The sequence below is a fragment of the Pempheris klunzingeri genome, chromosome 2 (assembly GCF_042242105.1).
Source record: "Pempheris klunzingeri isolate RE-2024b chromosome 2, fPemKlu1.hap1, whole genome shotgun sequence".
Taxonomy (NCBI): Eukaryota; Metazoa; Chordata; class Actinopteri; order Acropomatiformes; family Pempheridae; genus Pempheris; species Pempheris klunzingeri.
The window spans coordinates 14,571,271-14,593,333 of record NC_092013.1 but is presented as its reverse complement, the minus strand read 5'-3'; the positions used below and the strand labels follow the sequence as shown (position 1 = coordinate 14,593,333).

At 40.9% G+C, this 22,063-nt stretch overlaps 2 protein-coding genes across 3 annotated transcripts; one reads left to right on the top strand and one right to left on the bottom strand.

The window, feature by feature from the left end:
- Positions 1 to 3,533: 3,533 nt before the first annotated feature.
- On the bottom strand, positions 3,534 to 11,905 carry LOC139219861 (uncharacterized). 2 transcript variants are annotated; one of them, XM_070851859.1, is made up of 3 exons: positions 11,893 to 11,905; positions 5,849 to 5,998; positions 3,534 to 5,079 (listed from the first exon to the last, which is right to left on the bottom strand). In XM_070851859.1, exons 2-3 carry the CDS (start codon positions 5,994 to 5,996, stop codon positions 3,968 to 3,970), a joined length of 1,260 nt encoding a protein of 419 aa, XP_070707960.1. In that variant the 5' UTR covers positions 5,997 to 5,998; positions 11,893 to 11,905; the 3' UTR covers positions 3,534 to 3,967. The 2 variants fall into 2 exon arrangements, with proteins under 2 accessions (XP_070707960.1, XP_070707969.1); XM_070851868.1 differs by lacking the exon at positions 11,893 to 11,905 and adding an exon at positions 6,611 to 6,684.
- On the top strand, positions 9,107 to 21,554 carry znf362a (zinc finger protein 362a). The gene is made up of 9 exons (XM_070851846.1): positions 9,107 to 9,150; positions 12,741 to 12,804; positions 13,594 to 13,834; positions 16,322 to 16,444; positions 16,745 to 17,072; positions 18,285 to 18,509; positions 19,817 to 19,895; positions 20,039 to 20,197; positions 20,294 to 21,554. Exons 2-9 carry the CDS (start codon positions 12,742 to 12,744, stop codon positions 20,411 to 20,413), a joined length of 1,338 nt encoding a protein of 445 aa, XP_070707947.1. The 5' UTR covers positions 9,107 to 9,150; position 12,741; the 3' UTR covers positions 20,414 to 21,554.
- Positions 21,555 to 22,063: the final 509 nt, after the last annotated feature.

Here is a 22,063-nt window from a genome sequence, read left to right as displayed (position 1 = left end):
TGGTGGGAGGTTGTTTTGCACTCCTTTTATTACTGCTCCATATTTTGGCATAGGCTGAGGCCCGGGCGTGTGACATGATGAATAAAAAAGATGTCTGCATGGGTTCAGTGTTCCCTCCCTGTCTGTGGGTGAGCTGCAGCTTTCAATAGGTCCCCCTCATTTGCCATCTGTGATGCGTTTTAATGGCTGGTTGTTAAACTGAAAGGAATAAATTGTTGTAGACTTTGAAATGATGACAGAAAGTTACTATAAAAAAGTTAAGATCTGACTCATGCACTGCGTCAGAAACTCAGAAAGTTGTTTTTTTGTGTAACTTTGTACCCCACTGCTGTATTCTTTCACACTCCAAAGCTGTTGAGTCTTGTTGCATCATGATTGCAGCTGTTCCACCAGAAACTGTACGGTTTGAAGCAGAGTGCCGTCTATTCACAGCAGACCCTCAGGACAAGTGGCCTCATATCCTCAGCTTTGATTCGGGATACTTTTCTCCTCTCGCTCCTGTGATAGAGACATTTTTTATCCGAGGAGAAGGTGTCCATCCTGTAATAGACAGTTTTACCAGAGGGGAAAATGTCCATTAAAAGGTCACTGAGCTCTCTTTTGAGAGACCGCTATCTGATTCCAGTCTGATGTGGCTGTCCTGGGGCGAGAGTATAAGGTTTTTAATCTTGTAAGTGACAGCAAAAGCAGAAATGAAAGCTCACTATTGGCATCACTTACAGTTAAAGAACAAGAGCTGCAGCTGTAATGCCAAGGGCACTGGCAGATGTATCATCCCTATTACTATACATGCTTCAGGATTCTGTAGTAGATTTATGATTACATAGTAAAAAAAATAAAGACAAACCGGTTTTAAGCCATTGTAGTTCTGAAATGATTAAAATTATTGATTAGTGGAGGGACAGAAAATTAATTACCAACTGTTCTGGTTATTGATAATTTAAAAAATTTTATCCAGCAAAACTCCCCAACATGAGGGTTTTCTGTTTTTCTTTCTTTTATATTATTGAAACTGACTTGCAGTGTATTTGGGTTTTCGTTGGTCGACAAAAAAAGCAACTTGAAGATGTCATGTTGGCTTTCTGGAAACCTGTGATGGGCATTTGTCATTTCGCTCTGATATTTTGTGGGCTGAATTATGCTCATTTAGCTGGAAAATGATTAAAGATGGTCAATAGTTGCTCTTGTGTCCTCTTGTGGGGATGTTCAGTATATTCATGATGGTGAAGTTATCAGGTTATACTTCTCCCTGTTCAAAAACATGTCCAAAATTTGCAATAATTACTAGAATACCTTCCTCTGTAAGTTACATCAGTAGTCTGTTGAAACCACCCCAGGAAGCAGAAAAGAAAGAAGTCACATGAAGGTGAATCAGGAGAGTACTCATCTGGCTGGAAGCAGTTAAATCGCTTGTGTGTGTTTTGTTAAAGCAATAAAATGAAACACCATTAGGAAGAAAATCATCTCACCTCTTGCGTTACCATACGGCTTCTCGACATCCATTCATACAGTGAAGATCAACAACTGTCTGACTGAGGAAATGTACAGCAACCAAGGCATTTCCTCTGGATGTCATCATGGCCCAATTAAAACAAAAAACAATCCTCACTCACACAACCCACCCACCTTTTATCTTCTCACAGTCTTGTCAGCAGAACATGTGATCTTACAGTTATGAAGCAATGATTTGCCTTTGGATACATCAGAGCTTTGAAATGCATCGATCCTAAAATAGCATTAACAGGCACCCAGGGGAACATGACCCGCTCTTTTTATCCTCCCAAAGTCAGAGTGAGCTGCAGTTCAAGTATATGTCTGTACAGGTCTGTGCACTTTGAAAGAGGAGGTGTGCAGGCCGTTCACTCAGCCCTCTGGCTCCATCAAAGGAAAGACAACCTAAAAATGTCTGCTTTTGTTTCCTGAATCCCCTCCATGCCCCTCCTGTTACTTCCTAAAGCTCATCTATCAAACATTTCAGGAGCTCCCAGGTCTCATGTGTCAGTCGCTCCGAGTTGCTGTTGTACCAGAGTGCCCTCTGGTGTTGACATCTGTGTCCCTGCTCACCTTTGGATCAGACACCCTACTTGTCACGTCAGGGGTTGATGGGAGTGCATCTGTCCCTGCATGTGAGTGCAAGGCAGACTTTCTCCGGTTACACAATACATCCCTTTGTTTCATATTTACAAGAGCAGGAAGCCTTTGATTGTGTGGTTTGAAGCAATAGTTACAGAAAGAAATATAAGAAATACAGATTTTTTTCTTCTTCTTCTTTCTGCCCAAGAGTTAAATTAGAAAATGTAGCTGGCTAGACCACTAATGTCTGTCTGCTAACATTACTAGACTACAGCTAGCAGCCAGTTAGCTTAACTTAGCATAAACACTAGAAACTCCTTCCCAACATCTGAAGCCCACTAAACATGTTACATCTGATTTGTTTAATCCATTCAAAAAGTGGAAAAATGACAAACTGTAGTTTAGCTCAGTTTCGTGGGAGCCGCAATAATTTGCTGACATGTTATTACAGTATGGTTGCCAGGCAACAAGCAGCAACCCAAAGAAGTGACTGGCTGCCCGAAGTGTGAAAACCACACAGTCATATATTTGTATTTATTAAACATCTTATGAAACATGTTAATCAGTTCATTTTAGAGGTGATGGACTTTTTTGTTACCTTTTGAGAGAGCCAAGCTAGCGGTGTCCTCCTTTTCAGGTTGTTGTGCTAAACTAAGCTAGTCACCTTCTGGCTTTAGCTTTATATTTAATGACAGACATGACAGTGGTGTCAATCTTCTCATCTAAGTCCAGGCAAGAAAGCATGCAATTGTACCTTTGAGTAAAAGAACCAACAAAGCAACAAAAATATGAGGTCCAAAATCCTACTTACCTGTAAGGAAAAAGATTTAAGGATTATTAAACAAAATTTGCACAAGTATCAAAAGTACTAAATTGTGAATAGCATGTTATATATGTCTATAATATTTCACCAATGTGTAAGTGGCATTATATAGCTGTGTTATTTAGATGTGAGGGTCACAAGATAAATCCTGGCGATGTTTTCAGTAATCTTTCTTATATATTGGATAATTTGGCATGTTGTGACACGAATGAGGTATTTAAACTAACTATCTGAGAAGTCCAGTGGAGAAATGTCTCTTTACTAAAACCACATCTAATAGGCATCCGGAGCCAACTAGAAACTGCTTTTTGGTCAAAAGCCGAAAAAAGTTGGAAAGCCTGTGGTTTAATATTGAACATCGCTTGTATTTTCTAAGCGTGTCATATGTTTTTAAATGTAAAATCTTAAGAGTAACTACAGCTGTCAGATACATGTTGTGGAGTGAAAAGCAGGACATTTCCATCTGCAATGTTGTGAAGTACAAATTAGCACAAACTGGAAAGACACAAGTACACGTACTTCATTAAATGTAATTAGTTACTTTTCACCTCTCAGGCGAAGTACAACCCTTTGAAACCAGCTCAAGAACAGAGGCAAAACTTCAAAGAAGAAAAACAGAATCTGCAGTACACCCTCAAGTCGCTCAGTATTTATTCATACATAGCTTTATGTGACGCGGCATCAGCACACTTCATATTATTACTTTCGAAACACTGTTTGCCTCGTAGATTTGTCTTATTTAAATTGGAGAGGTGCATTCTGTAGACCATTGTGTGACGACAAATCGCTGCAGATCTTAAGGCTCTGAACAATTAAAGCAGGCCGTCTGTTTCAGTCAGGTTTAGTGTCTTTGCACCAAGCACGCCTCAACCTGCCTCCTCTGCACCTTTCAGCTGTTTCCACATATTATTCCACTCATGTGAATAGCTGCTCAGAGATGCTTATTTACACTCCATTCAAACCAGTGTTGACAGGTAGACCGGCTGTCTGCACACATGCAATATTAATTTGGTGATCCTGTTGCAAATAGCCTCCAATCAGCGTCCACTTTTGCTTCTCACCAGTCTGGTTTTAGACAAGTGTTTCATTGTAAGAGGTGGATGTGTTGCTTGGGTGTGCAGATGAAACTAATGATTTTATAACCAGCTCCAACAGAGTCTCAATAGTCCTGATCAGAAAAATGTTCACACTGAGGTTCAGAGGCAGCACAAAGATGGAGAGCACACCCACGAACCCAACCATTACATTCACCCCGAGGCCGGGAAAACCCCACCGTCGCCACCCACTCTGGCTCCTGTATTGTGAGTCCACATGGTCCTCTGTGATAAATGTCAGAGGTATAGCTCTCTTTGTCCTTTGGTGCTCCTGTCCTCCCCTTTCTGCAGACAAACACTCGGGAGAGATGAGGACAAAGTCTCCATGGTGATGCGCCGACATCTGCGCGCTGTTCCAGGAACACGGTCTGTGAACAGTGCAGCTGCTCTCTGTTTTCTCTGGGTCAACACACTGTGCTGGCTCTGATACCAGCATCACAGGGTTCACAAGCTTGGAGGGTGCAGAAAGTGCTGGAACGAGGTCTTGCCTGCAACTGTCGCTGTTATTGTTGACTCCATGTTTCTTTCCTTGTGTCCTTGCCGTGTGTGCTGGGGCCCAGTGTCGTCTGTGCAGGCCCGTGCTCGAGGTCAGGAAGAGCAGCAGGAGGGAGAGGAAGGCCATGCCCCAGCAGGGATTCACAATGCTGGGCATTGGGCTCAACAGGTTGGGCAAACACCTGACAAGGGAGTTTGTTGTGTGCAAACAGGCAACAGCCCACACTTCCTCCAGCTTCCATCGCCACCTGACGTTGAGGGCGACGACGACCCACACCGACAGGCAGCAGAGATAGCTGACAACATGAGACGACCTCTTTTCTTCGCCTTTGTCTGGGTTGTCGCAGTCCTCCTCCTCTTCCACCTCCCCAACATAACAACGTTGTCCATCAGAGCCCGCCGTCTGACGAGCGGGATCAGAGTGCGGCCACAGCAGTCTGACCAGAGTCTCCACAGCGATCAGAGGTGTGGTCAGCAGCAACACCGCACCATATGTGTGGCTGAGAAAGAGCAGGGAGCGCAGGGCAATGACATTGCCGAGTAGGGTCAGCTCAGTCAGCCAGGACTCAAAGACGTAAAGGAAACTCAGAAAAACTGTGGGAGAAAAAAGACAACAAAGTGTCAGTGAGTTAGGAGACTGGATTGGATTAGAGCAGTGATTCCCAGACTGAGGTATGTGGACTGGAGCAGCTCAGCTAATTTGATTAAATGAGAGATCCCCTCTAGACATGTTTTAAGACAAATACAAACACTCTACTTGGAATAGAAATATGTAAAATGCCCCCCCCCCAACAAAAAAATTCAATTACCTAGTTATAAATTCTCAAAACTGCAGCTACTCGTTCTCCTTCATTGAAAAAAACAGAATCTATAAATATGCAAATACTGCTCATTTCACTGCTGGACCCAAGAGTTTTACAGAAAAGTCCATTCATGTGTATGTGCTGTGGAGTTTTCACATCACACTAGAAAGAAATATCCTCAAATCAAATAAGACACCTTTAAATTGTTGTATTTGTCCTGCCAGGACACAAAACCCCCAAGAACTTCACTTTACTATCACATGAGACAAATAAAACAAGCAAATCCTCACATCTGAAAGGTTGTAACAAAGAAATATTTGGCTTTTTTGCTTTAGAAATTGACCTCAGTCATTTTGGTGCCGTCGTTCAACTGTTCAATGCTAATGTCTGGAATGAAAAAATGATTGTCACAGTATCCACTTTGATGTAATTAATAGTGTTAAATGCTACTAGATATGAACATTACAGGCAGTGTTGACGAATCAGACAAATGAAATAGATTGGGAACCACTGGATCAAACTGTGGCGATCAGTGCATCTGGTCATGTCCTGATACTCACCTGTGACCAGGAAGTCGGTGAAGATCAGGAGGCAGCAGCAGCAGAAGCAGACGGGACTGTGGGAGGCAGCCAGTGAAGGCAGGAAGAGGAGACTGCAGGCAAGTTTACAAACACACAACACAGCCGCTCCTTCCAACACACCATCCATGGCTAGAACAAAACCACACACACACACACACATCAACATACTGAAAAACTGGTTCTGTTTTTGCCTCGGGGTGGAGGAGCGCAGGAATGCCAGGCACTCTGCTGACAATAAACCCCCCAACGATGTTGAATATTTCTGTAGAACCTTTGTAAAAATACATTATTGTTTTACGTGATCATTTCACGGTCAGTGAGGGTTTCTGTCCCGTGGTTGCAGATCAATATTTTCATTGTTTACATTAGTGCCGAACCTTGGACCAGACAGTTAATCAAAATGAGGAAACTCACGAAAAAGTTCTTCCACTGTCAACATGCATGACATTCAAAGTCATTTCAACAATGTTATTTGACAGCAGGAATGAATAAACGAATGCCATAAAACTCCTCAGTAATGTGAACGCAGATGCTAATTTCACAGTACCCTGTGTTGCTATGACCTGACTGTAAACATGTCCTCCTCCTGACCATAGCACTATACTGTATCAGACTGGTTCAACCTGTATTATCTGTTTTATTATCTCTATATCATGACTATAGTATGAAATTTCAAACTACACGCAAAAGAAAAACATGAATCCAGATCAAACCTGCTGTGTGAGGTTCATTAGTTCTTACCTGGACTCACAGGAGCCTTCAGAGTCGCATGTCAATATGAGCTTCAAATGTTTCATCAGTTCTCTTCACCTCCCCCTATGCTCCACCCTCATGGGGATAATGACCCCCTCCTCCTCCTCCTCCTCCTCCTCCTCCCTCCTATGCTCCCTGCACCTGGCCTGTGTGGAGGTGAGAGAACATGTGCGTCTCAGAAGGTGTGGCACCGTTTGTATAGACGAGAAAACCAGTCCAACAACTAACTAACTAACAGTGAGAAATGCAACGTGCAAGTGTGTGTGTGTGTGTGTGTATAAATAAACTTGTGAATATCAGTGCAGGATATACTGAAGAGGTTTCATTGTCACTGAGAATGCACAAGCATTCCTGTTAGACCCGTCTTGCTCAAACTACAGCATGTTATTTTAAAGGTTACAGTAAACGCACACGTGCAGGAAGTTTCATAAAGCAGGACAGGACTGGAGATCACAAAAAGATGGTGCCGTGTCTCTGTGATATTCTTTTGAATCTACCACCTAGACAATAAAGGTTCAACATTAAGCTTAACAATATAATTCAGTCATGATTTTCAATGCTAACCTCAGACCTCCTCCTATTCATATGTTGTTCCCCATCAATTATGAATGATGATGATCACTTTAGTTTCCTCTTAACAGCCACTGCACTTTGTTTGGTTAGGTTTGGTAGGTGGGATGGTGTCTGTTTAACCAACAGGAAGGAGTTGCGTTATAAATCATCTATTTTTCATGGGTTTAAACTCAGACTAGTGAAATCTGCTTTTTGTAAACAGGAGGCTAAAAGGCGCATCTGTATGTTCCTCTGACACGAAGATGATGTTTGTAAAACACATTTTCCCTCAGATTTTATTGAATATTTTCTCTTAGATACACGTGCAGCAAGGATTTGTCACCTTTTTTGTAGGCAAAACAGAAAACACAATTTGTTGTTCGCAATAGCTGCATCTGATTATGTTTAAGCTCCAGCAGAGCAATTCTTTAAACTGTCAGTGAGAAATTATGAGAAACATTTTAATTGTGTCTATATACAAGCGAATAGGCAGTTTTTTAAATTAGAAAACAGGGGGAATTTAACAGTGTGAATGTATTTAGTGGGGAAATCCATAGAGAGTGCTGCTCTCAATTTCTGCTCTAGCTCTCTAATGGCTCTCAGTCGTCACATTTAGACGCCTTTCCTATCCTCAGTAATGGCAAAGACATGAGATGGAGCCCTGTGGAGTTTTGCATTTGCAATGGATGATGCATGCATGAATTTGAATGTGTGTGACTTTGCATGTGACAATGCAGGAAAGAGAGCACCTGCGTGTGTGTGCAGGGTTGAACGAGGGAAAATGTGGCCTGATCAGAGGAGTAATGTTGTGGTTTTAGTGCAAACAGGGCTGGTTTTTATGCCGACGATCACACTTCAAATGACAAGTTGGACAGAAGAAAAAAAACACTGTTACAGTTTACACTCCGTTTACACCTTGCATAGCTGACTGCAGTCTGGCATTCATGAAGGTTTTCAATCTCCGTTGCTGCTGAAACTGTTTCAGAGAGGTGCTGATTCCACTTTATCATCACTTTGGAGGCCAGTGTTTGTGATGGTGTTACATCAAATAAACATTAGGCAGCAGGCAAGAACCATAACTTGCAAAAGACGCAGGAGTGCTTTAGAATGACGCAAAACTGCTTTGACCTGAGATATCAATTGATAACTGAGTGCATAGTTCAATCATTTTGACTAGAGAGATATTCCTTTTAGTCCCACGACAGGGAAAGTTACAACGTAACGCAGCATAACCTCAAAGTGCCTGCCTAAATGATAAGATTTTGTTTTTTACTGTGTGCGTCATGTAATGTCTCACATGCGTAGAGACGGTTCATGATTTACCGTGATATTCATGAGGCAGCTGGACCTCTCTAGCTGTGGCAGCAGTGCCATCTCCTGCTGAGCTAAGCACAGAGCATATTAGCAGCCTGACATGCTGCTGCTGATAGGATTACACATTATAGTTACTGTACACAGCTATAGAAACTAGGGGCAGCTTTTAAACTGAGCCTGAGGAGGATGACATGAGCACACAACAAATTATCCCCACTATGTATTTAACACTGGAGCTCAGCCTCTCTGGTGACCAGTGCTCCAGCCTCATCTGAGCCAATTAAAAGTGATGATACACATCAGAGGAAGTCAGCCTCACGCGTGCAATAATATATTAAAAAACACCACAACTATCACTGTACAGGAAAAACCATGTCAGACACGAACTTCCCGCGCACATGCACGGTTTAATCTAACGCTGCAGCCCAGAAGCGACCGCGACATCTGCGAGAAAAGAGCTGGTGTGAAAATTAGAAACCAGAAAATGGGCAACAACAACAAAAAAAATCCGTTTCAGCTCAGTGTTTAGACGCTGAAGGATTCCTCGCCTGCAGCACCCAGAAGTGAACAGCAGGCGACCCGGAAGGTTTGAAGTCCGACAGAGAGCAGGCAGAAAGAGGAGTCTAATCCTTTATAAAATATTCCGACTCTCGCTGGTTCAGGTATGTTGGCTGCTCGATGCAAATTCTCTGCCTCTTTGTGCCCTTTTTCCTCTCACACGCAGCTCTCCGGTGTCGCCTCGTCAACGTTTCTATTTAAGTCATGCAAAAGTTGTGATTTAAGGAAAAAAAAAAAAGACTATTTGCAGCGCCGAGGTGACAGAGACTGTTTTATTTTCTTCTGCCGTGCAAATAAAAGCTTTCATTGCTCGCCGGCGTTATGGTCGACATGTGGGTTTATCGCTCAGCAGCTGCAGAGCAGTCAGCAAAGGCATGATGATTGTTGTAGGAAGTGTCAGGGTTTTTTTTTTCCTCTCCTCAAGCCGGGCTATTCAAACCTGCAAATCAAAGTAAACAATCGTTCGTACGCTTAATGCAAATGTGTCACATCCCAACGCGTCGCCAAAGCGTTTAATTACATCTGGAGCATCATCTCCTTATAATATTCGGATCTGCAGAATATGGCGTCCAGTGCTTATAAAAATAAGACAGGGCTGCCATTTTTGTTTTCCTTTTGTCTGAAATTTTTTAATAAACTGTCTGAGAATGTGGGAGAGGCGGCGGACAGACCGAGGCGCTGCGGAGGATCGTGTCTCTGTGGAGGAGATGCTCTCATTTAAAGCTGCTTTAAGACATCCGGTTCGGTTTCTTTTGGGGGTTTTAACGGAGGAATAATTCAGCACAGCAGGTACAAAAAAACAAAAACGAAAAGAAAAGTTAACCCTAACTTTTGTTTCAGGGATGGACGTCTATTTCTTTCTACAGGTGATCCAGCAGTGATGATCTGTTTGGTGCTTTGCTGCACTGAGGCTGAAATATTGAGATTCAAAAATAGTTTTCTGTCAGTAAAAGATGTTGCTAACTGCTCTTTACTGTGGTAACACATGAGCCAGCATACTAGCAATCTCTCTTTATCCTTTTAGCACCTCAGAGAGCAAAGATATAGATCCCTCTACTTGTGCAATAATATAAACAGCATGTATGGTCTTATATTACTTCAGCACCACTTTCTAATATCCTTTATAAAAGGGGGTAAAGTTGTGACCAATGGCTTTAGTACTGTATACATGATTTACTGATGTTTTATAGATCAATCAAAATGAGATCTGTTGGGTTGCCTGGTTGTGTGAAAGCCCTCTGACTGGTATTAATTTTTTCTGTTTGGTAATAATGCAGTCACACATGATGGTAATCCATTAATGAATGCTCATTTATGAAAGGTCATCAAGTGTGCAGTTAAGTAGTAAACCAGCTTTTCACAACCTGACAACCCAAAAGGTCTCCTAGATGGTGTATAATACATCTATAAAGCATTAGTATATATTTATTATTCATCAATAAAGCCATTAGATACAGTTTACAACACTATATAAAGGGTGATTTATCAAAAACAAATCAGCGCACCAAATTTATTACTTTGCAATTATTAAAACTTTGTAAAAACAACAGTCCAAAACAATAAATGTCTTGAGTGGAAGAGCAGTAGAGTCCATCCATAAGAAAATCAATTGATATTTATACTGAGTTATAAATGAACTATTAATGAATTAATAGTTTGTCATGCCAAACATTTTCTCCCAGCTACTTAAATGTGAACATTTGAGGCTTCTTTCATATATTACAGTAAAGTAAATACAGTTACTGGTAAAAAAAAAAAAATAATAGTGAAAAATAACTAGTGAAAGTGTTGGCTTATAGACCGTTGGTTTGATAAAACAATACATTTGAATACATCACCTTGGAAATTAAAAAGGTTTTCACCATTTTAAAGACATTTTATTGGCAAAATGAGTAATCTATTAATCAAAAACATATTCTGCAGATTAATCGACAATGGAAATAACCTGTATTTGTAGCCCTGAAGAGCAAAGTGTAGGATTTTCTTTCAAAAGATATTGAGCTCCTCTTGTATACACCTGCATCAGAAATACTGGATGTACAAGTCATTTTCCTAAATACTTCCAAATCTGTCTACTTGCTGGCATAAATATTGAAGTCCAACATAAACTCAGCTGCAGTTGTGCAAAGAAACGTAAAACTATTCTGGCAAAAGTGGCACAAGTAGTCCTAAAGTAAGCCCTGAAGCAGTCTAGACATGATGCTACAGGTTGGAAAGATTAACCTGACATACATACAGTGTGAATGTACAGCGGTGACAGGAACTGTAAGTCAGAGACAGCACAGCGCTGCCACTGAAGAGAGTCATCTCAAAAAGTGACACAAGAGTGTCCAGCAGCCATCAAACTCCTCAGCCAGCTCCCCCGAGGCAGAAAGACTCCAGGAAGTGAAACTGATCCCCCCCCTGGCATCATTAGAGAAATATTTTGTGGGGTTTACTGTACGCTCGTACCCCTGGACGTATCATTTTTGTTTCTCTTGGCTCGCAGATGTGGGCTGTGTTATGCCTCTGCTAAGCCAAACAGACTTAGGAATGGTGAAGTGTGCCAAAGCACGCAATGCAAAATGTTTTAAAAAAGAACTCCATACGCGGCTGGGAAGAGAAGCTATGGAAAGAAAAGCCTTTCAGATCATAACTTCAACAGCAAGCAGCTCTGTCTGTCTTAAAAATTAAGGTTTCTGTCCATCTGACTAAACAGTGTGGCTACGCAGCTTGATTAAGCGTTCTGCCTAATTGCAGCCTATAAAATATTCCCATTTAAAGTAGAATATGCTCTTATTTTGCCACCGCAGTCACAGATGTATTTGCGTTATTCAGTGCTCATTATATTTACTTGGATTACTGACCTTGCTACGTCATTCAGGTCTCGTTGCACTCTGAGGTTAGACTGTGCAACGTTTCTCCTGCTTCCCATCAGACCCATAGCCAGTCAGGGCTCCATGTGTCAAGGAGGAGACAAACAGGGACAGATTAGGATCTCAGCCACATAACGTTTAACATTTCTGTTTTCTCTGATAACCGTCTTGGAGAGTAGCCTAACTAGCTGCTGTCATCATGTGAGAGTCTATCTCTCAGGCTGCATGCCCATCATGAAGTCTTGTGAAAAAAAAAAGAAAGAAAAAGCTGCCAGATTCTGCAGCTCCCAAAACATTTCTTGCAGACTTCACTCACCGCAGCAACTCAGAAACATCCTCTTTGCTATCTCTGACGAAGCGCCAGCTCGGAGGAAAACACAAAATCTCCTCTTGTACTTTTGGGAAAGAAGAGGAGCAAATATGGAATGTCTGAAAATACACTATCACAAGACTGGGACAAGTTATCTCAAAGTATCACATTAAACAGTCAGCTGCTGCTTGGGAGGAGAGCTACTGAAGCAAGTTTTTAACCACTGTTTTGTCCACTAACAACAGATCTTCACATAAATTTACAGGAGGTAGTTTCTAGGAATATTTTACAACAGTGGCCTCTAACCTGGGATGAAGAATATAAACCTGAGCGATTGCAAGATGTTCAAAGAAGTTCGAAAATATCTGTTTTCTAATTTTTCTAATTTTCTGACTCTAAACATAAAAATTACTCACCTATTCAACAAGTGATGAGTTAAAAGTAAGCATTGCTTCGTTTGAGGGGTCACTGATGGACAGATGGGGAAGCTGCTCTCGTCTTGTTTATGACCCTTGTGTATTTGTTTCAGGATGGCTGAACCGCGCTTTAACAATCCCTATTTTTGGCCTCCTCCTCCTGCTATGCCTGGCCAGGTGAGTGACTCTGGTATTCACCCCTAATTTATGCACATGTTAACAGTAAAGTCACCGTATTGTACATTTTCTATATTGTGTTTTTTAAAGGATTTGGAAATTTAAAATGAATAGTTAAATAGTTTTGGAACACTTGCTCACTCAGTTAGATTAGAAGATTGATACCACGCTCTCATCTGAACAAAGAATATGAAGCTACAGCCAGCAGCAAAAAGAAACAATATCCGCCGACCAACAGGCTACGCTGGCTGTTTCCCCCGTTTTCCTGACTTTCTAGTTCTAAGATTAGCTAAGTACAGAATGTGCACACGGCCATGAAAGTGGTGACAATCTTCTCATCTAAATCTCAGTAGAGTGTGAATAAGTAAAAAAAAAAAATCTAACTATGCCTTTAATGCAGTGGTTCCAAGAGTCTGAGGTTACTAGATGATTAAAGGGGTAGTTTTTAAATATATCCCTTAGAACATCAGTAAGAAAAAAAATTAGAACATTTTTTTTTTGGTTTAATTTTTGCATAATTTTTAAATCAGGATCAAAACAAGAACTCAAAACCTGTGACCACGCTTACTCCATACTTTGAGATGAGGGATTATGAGTAGACATTGCTTCATTTTAAAGGTTCACAAGCAAAAAAGGTTGGGAACCACTTTTAGTACAACCATTGACAGCAAGGAGGTTTTGGGTACAATGTCACAAATCAGCCATTAGAGGGAACCATCGCTTCGTAAAGTGACACTGTCTGAACTGATGGCTGTTCTCTTGTCACAAATGTTGTTTCCTGGCTGTCAGCTGGATAACCTAGTCTTGATCAATAAAATCAAGGAGCAGCTGATGGCAGAGAAGATCAGACCGTCACATCTGCCTGCTGCCTCAGCCCCTTCCCAGCAGCCCATACTGGCTCCCCCCAGCCAGGCAGATGGCAGCCAGCAGGCGATGTCTAAAGCTCAGCAGATGCCGGTTCTCCACAGCCACAGCCCGTCTCAGCCTGATATCGCCCTGCACGCCCGCCCCGCCTCCAGCTCCGTCACAGGTACTCTTCACCTGCCTCCTCAGTTTTTACTGATATCACCCTGCATCTCAGACCTTGTTCCGCCCTCTCTCCGCACCACATCTGCACTTCACTTTGGTTTTGTTGCTTTGGCTCTGATGTTCTGTTTGGGGCTAAAAATTATTGTATCACCGTAATACTCTCACAAACTGTGTTACAAGTTAGTGTTGTGTTATTTGTGTTTCTGTTTTAAGAGCTAGAGTTCAGCCAAGGTAAAAGGACTGTTTATCGAGTTTTACTGGATGTCAGTGATCATGTCCTCTGGTTAGACGCTGTCAGTCAGTTGCATGAGTCAGTCTATGATGGTGATTTGTGTGAGATAGCCTACTTCCACTGGCAGAGAGTCAGGTAGGATGTTGTGTAGTGTCCCTGTTCTGGGAGTCTGGAGAGATTTTTGAGCGGGAGCTAAGCGTGGATGCTAGAAAACCGAGCACTGAGGAAAGCAGACAGGTTTCGTTGGCCTATAGTAGCCTGTGTTCTGCCGTTAATGAAGTGTTGGCATAACCAGCTAATGTCTTGTAGCTTCTAACTGAAGGACGCTACAACACTTTTATCTTGCTTTGTAAACCACAGACTGTAGAAAAGTATGTAGCTTCTGGGTCTGAAAAATGAAGCCAATGCAGAAGTGGCTTTAACCAGCATTCTTTTTAATAACCAGCAGGACCAGCTCTGCTGGTTGCAAAAGGAAGTCCAAATAAGTGAAAGCCTGTGAGAAAATGAGCCTACCTCTACCTTGATTTATTACTTCATCAAACACTTTCTCAATCAGTTTATGGTCTCAGTCTCTAGTTTCAAGTCTTCTTCAACACAGCATGACTTTTGTAAATGTTGGTCCCATTTAGAGTAAAATAAACGATAAAGCAGGGTATGCCTTAGGGTGGGAATATATTGGGACTAACCAATCAGAGACGGATCTTCCTCGAACGAACGTCACTTCTGGTTCCCAAAAACCAAGATGGCGACGTCCGTAAAGAGAAATTTGAGGCTTCAAAACGGTGAGCGACTTCAAACCAGTGGGTGAAGTCGTGACGGCTACGTCCACTTGTTGTATACAGTCTATGTTATAAACATGAACTTGAACACAACATGAGGCTGAAGTCCGCTACATGAAATTAAAATAAATTAAATGTATTTTCTTTAGCTTTACTCATACAGGATGGGGGTCAGTGAGACCTCAAACAATAAATAAGTCACATGACAACAAAAAGAAGCGTTACAGGCCGGGTGGGGGGCTCTGTGACTGTGGTGAGGCTCCGTGGTTGGGTCTCTGTTGTACACAACTACTGACTGACAGCCTCGCTTCGCATTTCAGTCAACAAATAAAACATGTCACCTGCTACAACCATATTAACACCAGCCAAGCAGCCGCTACCAACGTACCTTTAGTTGGTGCTCACTCAGCTCAGCGGGTGTTTTTAGTTTGCCAACTAAAAAACCTTCCGTCTGTCGCGGCACATTTTGGCTGCACTTTCACTGTTGTTCTTTGGCTCATTAGCTTATTAGCTTTAGCACATGTCTGCTCCGGGCATGCGCAATGACTTCACGGGCAGAACGCGCGCGGGTCGGCAGGTGCGTAGGTAGACAGGCAGGTGAGCCGTCCAATCATTTCATTTAGCCTGGATGAAACCATTGGACTGGTTTATTACACACCTGAGGCAGCCACAGATACCTGATTATTTTTCTTTTTGTCAAACTATTTTACTTATTGATTTCTGTCGGTTTGTTTTGATGATTTCAACAAATGAAACAACAATTCCTCTAAAACAAGTTACATACCCTGGCTGTTTATTATCCAGATTATGGGTTTGGACATAATCTGTGTGCACGTGTGTCTGTGTATTTGTCCCTCTGTCTGTCTAATCGCTCAAACTGCTGGACCGATCAGCCTAATATTTTTATATCTGCATGCTGAATGACCTCTCATGGTTGTGGTCATTCACTTTGTCAAAACCTATTTTACTTTATTGACTGCAGCTCGTCATTCCTCTAACCAGCCAGTAGGAGCCGCAAATCATTAGCAACTGTTTCAGTTTGAGTTTCGGTTAGGTAGGCTAAAAACAAGCCTTGGAGTCTGTTGTAGGCCACATATTGGCATCTGCTGTGGCTCAAAAACTATTATATTATACTGTTACGAAAAGTTTGGTCTTGTTTTGAACCAGGGCATCTGCAGAGTAGTTGCATACAAGATATGTTACCATCCATTAAAGTAATGCATGATGCAATATGAATAAATGCACATTTCCATTATATTCACCGTTATCTTAAATGGTTATAGGTTTAGGTTATGTTATGGTCAGGTGTAAGCACAGTCCACAGGTGTAACTGAGATCACCTGCACTCTACTGAGAGCACTTCTCTGGTGTTGCTAGATATTGACTCAAATGAAAATATATTTCATGCTGTGTGTTCACTCCAACTGTAGAATGAGGTATTATTTTGTTAATGTGAATTTCCTGCACATTTTACCAGGTCGTATTTTGGGGGATGTAAATTTGAATCTGGACGACAAGGCAGCCATAAAAGCCAGAGGATTATGGGAAGACTGGCATCTGCGTCAACTTATAGATCCTTCCCGGACAAACCACGTCTCAGGTAACCACAGTTTGTACTGACAGCTCTCAACACAGTAGTGTGTGGGTTTCATTCATCACAAGTACTGTTTATGTAATGTATGTAATGTATGTTTATGTATGTAATGTTGGGAAATTTGGATTTGTCTATACTTACTTAATGGAAACGTCTTAATGGAAAATTAATTATACTCTGATTAAGTAACTTCCTTCATTTTCATACTTTTAGTTTTTTTCTACTGTATTTCAAAGAGAATTTTGATTCTCTGAAAAACATAACCCCTCAAAGATAACTTATTACAATCATTTCCTCACCCATCAGGTGTGGCGCTGGCATCCAGGACAGGCAACCTCAACACCTCCGAGATCACCACCCCCACCACACCCACCTCAAGCAGCCACAGCCGGTTGTCCGGAGTCCCCACCCCTCACCTCATCTCAGGGTTAGCCTGCAGCCACGGGATGGAACCTGGGAAAAACAATGGGGGCCTCGTGGGACTCCTCGGCCCCCCTCCAAAGGAGGAACGAGGGCGGAAGAAGATCAAAGCAGAGAATGGGTCTTCTCTTTTGGTGGTACCCTACCCGATCCTAGCCTCAGGCAACGACCAGTCCTGTGTCACCATCACTGCCAAACAGGGAAAAACCTACAGGTGAGAAAGAGCAGTTTTAATGCAGCTGTGCTCACTTAGTAGTTTTCCATGTTTCCTCAGATAATACTATTGCCAATGAGTTATAGAGATAAACTGTGTCTCTTACTCATGGCTCACAGTTATTTTCAGATAATTAGTCCAATTAATGCGGCAGGCTTCAAATCTCCCTCAGCCAAAATATACACAATGCCAAAACTATAAACAGGTAAACAGAATCAGGTCAACAGGTGAGGATCATCCTTTGAGTTGCGCATAGATAATATTTGTATGAGAACTGGCATATAGCTATGTATGTATAATATCAGTCTACATAATACAGTAAACTGTATATGGTTAATTTGAGATGTTTGCAATTATTTCTGTGATATTGCGTTTAATGTGTGCATTATGTCCTGAAACATAGAATAAGAAAGAACATAATGTCCACCGGTTTGGAAAACTGTCTTACACATTACACTAATGAAAAATATAGACAACATTCTTGAATGCACCCTATCAGGCTTCGCAAAGTTCCGAGTGTCAAGCTGAGGAAATTAGGAAGGAGACTGTCAGGATGCTCTTTATCTCTTGTCCTCACAGAGTTTGTGTCACACAGCTTCATCTGGGGTTTCTCAGATAAAGTCATGACCAAACACAGACTCTGGTGAGGAGAAGAAGTACTCGCATTCTTCACTGAGTACAAGTAGAAATGCAAGAAACCTGCAAAAATACTAATAAGAAGTGTTTGCATTAACATTTTGTATACAAAATATTTAATGAAGAGTAAACAGTTTTAAGAGAATAATTATAATGTATAAGAAGAAGGAAGCTCTGAAAGGCGAGTGAGAAAAAAATCAATTCATCCATTTCTAAGTCAGCTCTGAATGGCTTTCTCACTAAGAACAGGTATTAAAAAATAAAAAAAGTTTTGCCATGATAATCTTAATGTTTCTTTTTTTCAATCTTCGAAAACAAAGGAGGAAAAGTGTTTGTTATTGTAATACTCAGATCTAAATAACAGTGTTCAGTTTTTGGCTCTTGCAAAGTGCAAGATTTTCAGTTCCAGGCGAAATGAGCATCACAACAACAAACACTTGAGCCTACATTCTTACATTTTTGCAGGAAATAATGATTTGCATGTGATATACAGGCACCGTTTGTCCTGTGCATCCACTTGTCTGTGCGTCTTCTTTATGTGTGTTTTTCGTCTGTATCAATGTGTTCTTGATGCAGGTGTAAAGTTTGTCCGCTGACCTTCTTCTCCAAGTCAGACATGCAGATTCACTCCAAAACACACACGGAGGCAAAGGCTCACAAGTGTCCTCACTGCACCAAGTCATTTGCGAATGCATCATATCTTGCCCAGCACCTGCGCATACACCTGGGCGTCAAACCTTACCGCTGCTCCTACTGTGAGAAATGTTTCCGCCAGCTCTCCCATCTGCAGCAGCACACCAGGTCTGATCTCTACGCTCGTGTTTTTGTACTTTCACTTTTATCCACCAAAGCTGTGATGACCATAAGTTCCTTCTGCTGTGCAGCATCGGCTGCTTCAGTAACATACTTTATGTTCTTAGCTGGAGCTGCGCACTTTGATGTACTGTTTCTAAAGAGCATAAAAATAGTAAGCTGTAGTGAAATATGACTGTAGTCAAAATGATAAATTTGTTCTTGAAATCGCAGATTTAATATATTGTCTAGTTTTTTAAGTAGGATTATAATATTTCTATTTTCTTCCATGTACAGTGCAGCAAATAACCATGGTAAAAAAATCTTACTGATTTGTGTGTACATGTAGATAGTCTCCTAGAATTAGTCATTTGTGCCCTCAAATTATTTGATTCAGTCCCTCATGTTAAAGGATCAGTTCACTCAAATTACAGTACCCCTATAATGTGAATAGTTTTCCTAGAAACTATTTTGCACCAAAGAAATAGTGCTTACAGTTTGATCTGTGAATTATCCTTAAATAACACTGACAGTGAATTTCTTAGTAAAATGTGTAATATTAAGCATAAAAATGTTGGTCCTTGTTGTCAAGATAATATTGAAACTGGTGACCACATTTTCTTTAGCTGTACAAATTCAGATGTATTTTGGGAAAGTATTACTCGTTTGCTCCATTTAACAGAAACAATGTTGTCTTTAGTGTTTGTACAAGAAACAGTAGAACAGACTATGATGCTGACGTAGTAAATAACTTACTATTATCATGGAAAATCTTCATTCATAAAGCCAAATATACAAAAGTACATTTATTGATTTGCAATGTTTTAAAGAGTAATTACTCCACACTACTAGAAGTAAGAGAAAATATAATCATGAACTTGATATATTTTTTGTAATTTGGGTGAACTAACCCTTTTAAATAGGCATTATGGTTTGTTAGAGGAAGTGATGCTTCAGGACCAAATCTGTTTAGTTAGGGAGGAGATTTGTCATAAAAAATGTCTTAGCTGTCAGAGAAAGCCTCTTTATCCTTTTCAGCGCTTGTTTACTCCCTGCGTGGCAGCTTTTGTCACTATACACACATGGCAATGAGTAAATAAAGGCAAGACAAATCCTCAAAAAGGGTTTGACATGTTATTCTGGAAACCTCTGGTATTGTTGAGTCCTCCAGACAGGAAATTAACTACAACTGCTCAAGCTCATCAGCTCGAGTAGTTGTTTGGCTTCACTTGTATTTCAGTCCATGTAGCTTTCTGTCTGACCTGTTTGGAAAGTGTTTTAGTTGCTTAATGTTTATGTCATTTTTCCTGTCCCAGAATCCACACAGGCGATCGACCGTATAAATGCGCCCATCCAGGATGTGAAAAAGCTTTTACTCAGCTCTCTAATCTGCAGGTAACCATTAACAGTTTCACCAACCTGATCCTCCGCACCTTGGATGGATTTGTAGCAAGACTGTGAGGCATTACTATGTGTTTTCTTCTCAGTGGCACATTCCAATGACCAAGTTTGCGTTTGCTCTGTTTTCCCTGCTGAAGTCTCACCAGAGGCAGCACAATAAAGACAAGCCCTTCAAATGTTCCAACTGTTACCGTGCCTATTCAGACTCTGCCTCGCTGCAGATCCACCTGTCTGCACACGCCATCAAAAACGCCAAGGCCTACTGCTGCAGCATGTGCGGCAGGGCGTACACCTCGGTCAGTTGGAAATCCAAGTCTAGTTCAGTTTTAAGATCTGAACCAACCGTGGCTCAGTGGTCTAAATGTGTTGTTTTTCTCTTGTGCTTTTCTCAGGAGACGTACCTTATGAAACACATGTCTAAACACACAGTGGTGGAGCATGTGATGTCCCATCACTCCCCTCAGCACAGGACAGAGTCTCCCACCATCCCTATACGGATCTCCCTCATCTGAGGTCCTCACCCGTCTCCCATCAGAGACGTCTCCTGTGATACCGTCACTCCTCTGATGGACTTCGAACCCCTAAACGGGTTCCAGAACTGTGCCAGATTGTACAAGTATCTTGTGAAGAGGTGCTCTTTTAATGAGTACATCCTCCTTTTCTTTCTTGCTGACCAGATAGTATTATCGGGGACATCCAAAGATGACTTCTCAGCACTTTCAGGCCTGGAAATGACAGGCCTAAAAATGTTTTTTCTATGTGACTTCACAGGAAAAAAATTGCTCCAGGCAGCTACGTGGAAAATCTTTAAAACTTTTTGTGTTATAACAGATTACATTGTCTTTTTTTATATGGTCCTTTACTTTCTTTACTCAAGTCTTTGCAAAAAAAATATATTTGCAGCAGAAATAGTCTTCCGTTAGCCAGGTTACCAAGTGAACATTAAGGTGAATGCTTATATGAAGTGTATTCATGTGTATGTCAGTGTTTGCAATGTTTCACCAATCATGTGGCCATGATGCACCCATAAATACCGTGTCTGCGTTTTTATACAGTAATTTTCACCCTATCACCCTGATCAGGATGTTAATTAGATGAATGGATGTATTTTCTTTTCTTGGAGGTTTGTCCATTCAAGTTTAACAGCTGTTTAACAAAAAGAAAACACTCAAAACAATCAAGCAATGAAAGAGCCTCTGCTTTCAAGTACTGTAAGTACAGGCAGTAAAACAAAGATGCGGTTTTGTGAATCAAACTCCCCTGAAAATGTAATATTTTATGTGTATTAATCTTGCCAAATTGACCACAATATTTATGTTTAATGTGTTAGTATTAGATTGAGTGAAGCACCCACAGTACTTTTTTTTTTGTCTATTTTGTATTTGATTGGGTGTTCAAACAAATAAATGTAGAGGCAGAACTGAAATGTTACACCGCCACTCTGCTGCTACCACGCAGACAAATGTGTTACTTTCCTGGAAAACATTAATGAGTTCCGGGTTCTCAGCTATAATGTGTAACTGAGGCATCATATTAATTTTGCCATTGTTTTATGAATGAACACTTTGTCATTTTGTATGCATTTAAGCCTTAAATTTGTGACAACTCTAAGGTCCACACTCTTGTTTCATCACTTTACATTTGCCTTTTTTGTCATAGCATGATATATACTGTAAATAAACTATATTAACTGTCGACCGGTTTTATAATAAATAATTCTATAACTACAAGTAATGAAAAGCTTCTTCATAGTTTTCCTGGCTGCACTTTAAAAAGTCATTGCTTCCAAGGAAATAATCCCAGTAAATACTTAATGAGTGGAGGAAACCATTCCCCAAAAATGTTGAAACATCCTTTACAAATTCAAATTTTCTTTAAATGAGATGATTCTGCAAAACAATATAGCACAATACACGTACAATACAATGTAACACAATATAAGTGCAATATAATACAATGCCCTTTTAACAACCTTCACAATGCTGATAAATAAATAAAATGTCACATAATTCCTCATAGTACACCTTTCTATGTTGCCACAGGTGTTGGGTTACGCTTTTTACCCTACACTAAAGTATAAGGTTAACTAGGAGAATGTGTTTGTAGGGAAAAGCTGTGGACTTGTCATTACTATTGTTGTTTCTCACCTTACCACCGACCAC

Coding starts and splice junctions, on each gene's coding strand:
- LOC139219861 (XM_070851859.1), bottom strand. CDS start 5,996: ATGGATGGTGTGTTGGAAGGAGCGGCTGTGTTGTGTGTTTGTAAACTT. Junction 5,080..5,848: donor CACCGACTTCCTGGTCACAG/GTGAGTATCAGG, acceptor TTTCTCCCACAG/TTTTTCTGAGTTTCCTTTAC.
- znf362a (XM_070851846.1), top strand. CDS start 12,742: ATGGCTGAACCGCGCTTTAACAATCCCTATTTTTGGCCTCCTCCTCCT. Junction 16,445..16,744: donor CCGGACAAACCACGTCTCAG/GTAACCACAGTT, acceptor CTCACCCATCAG/GTGTGGCGCTGGCATCCAGG. Junction 18,510..19,816: donor CATCTGCAGCAGCACACCAG/GTCTGATCTCTA, acceptor TTCCTGTCCCAG/AATCCACACAGGCGATCGAC.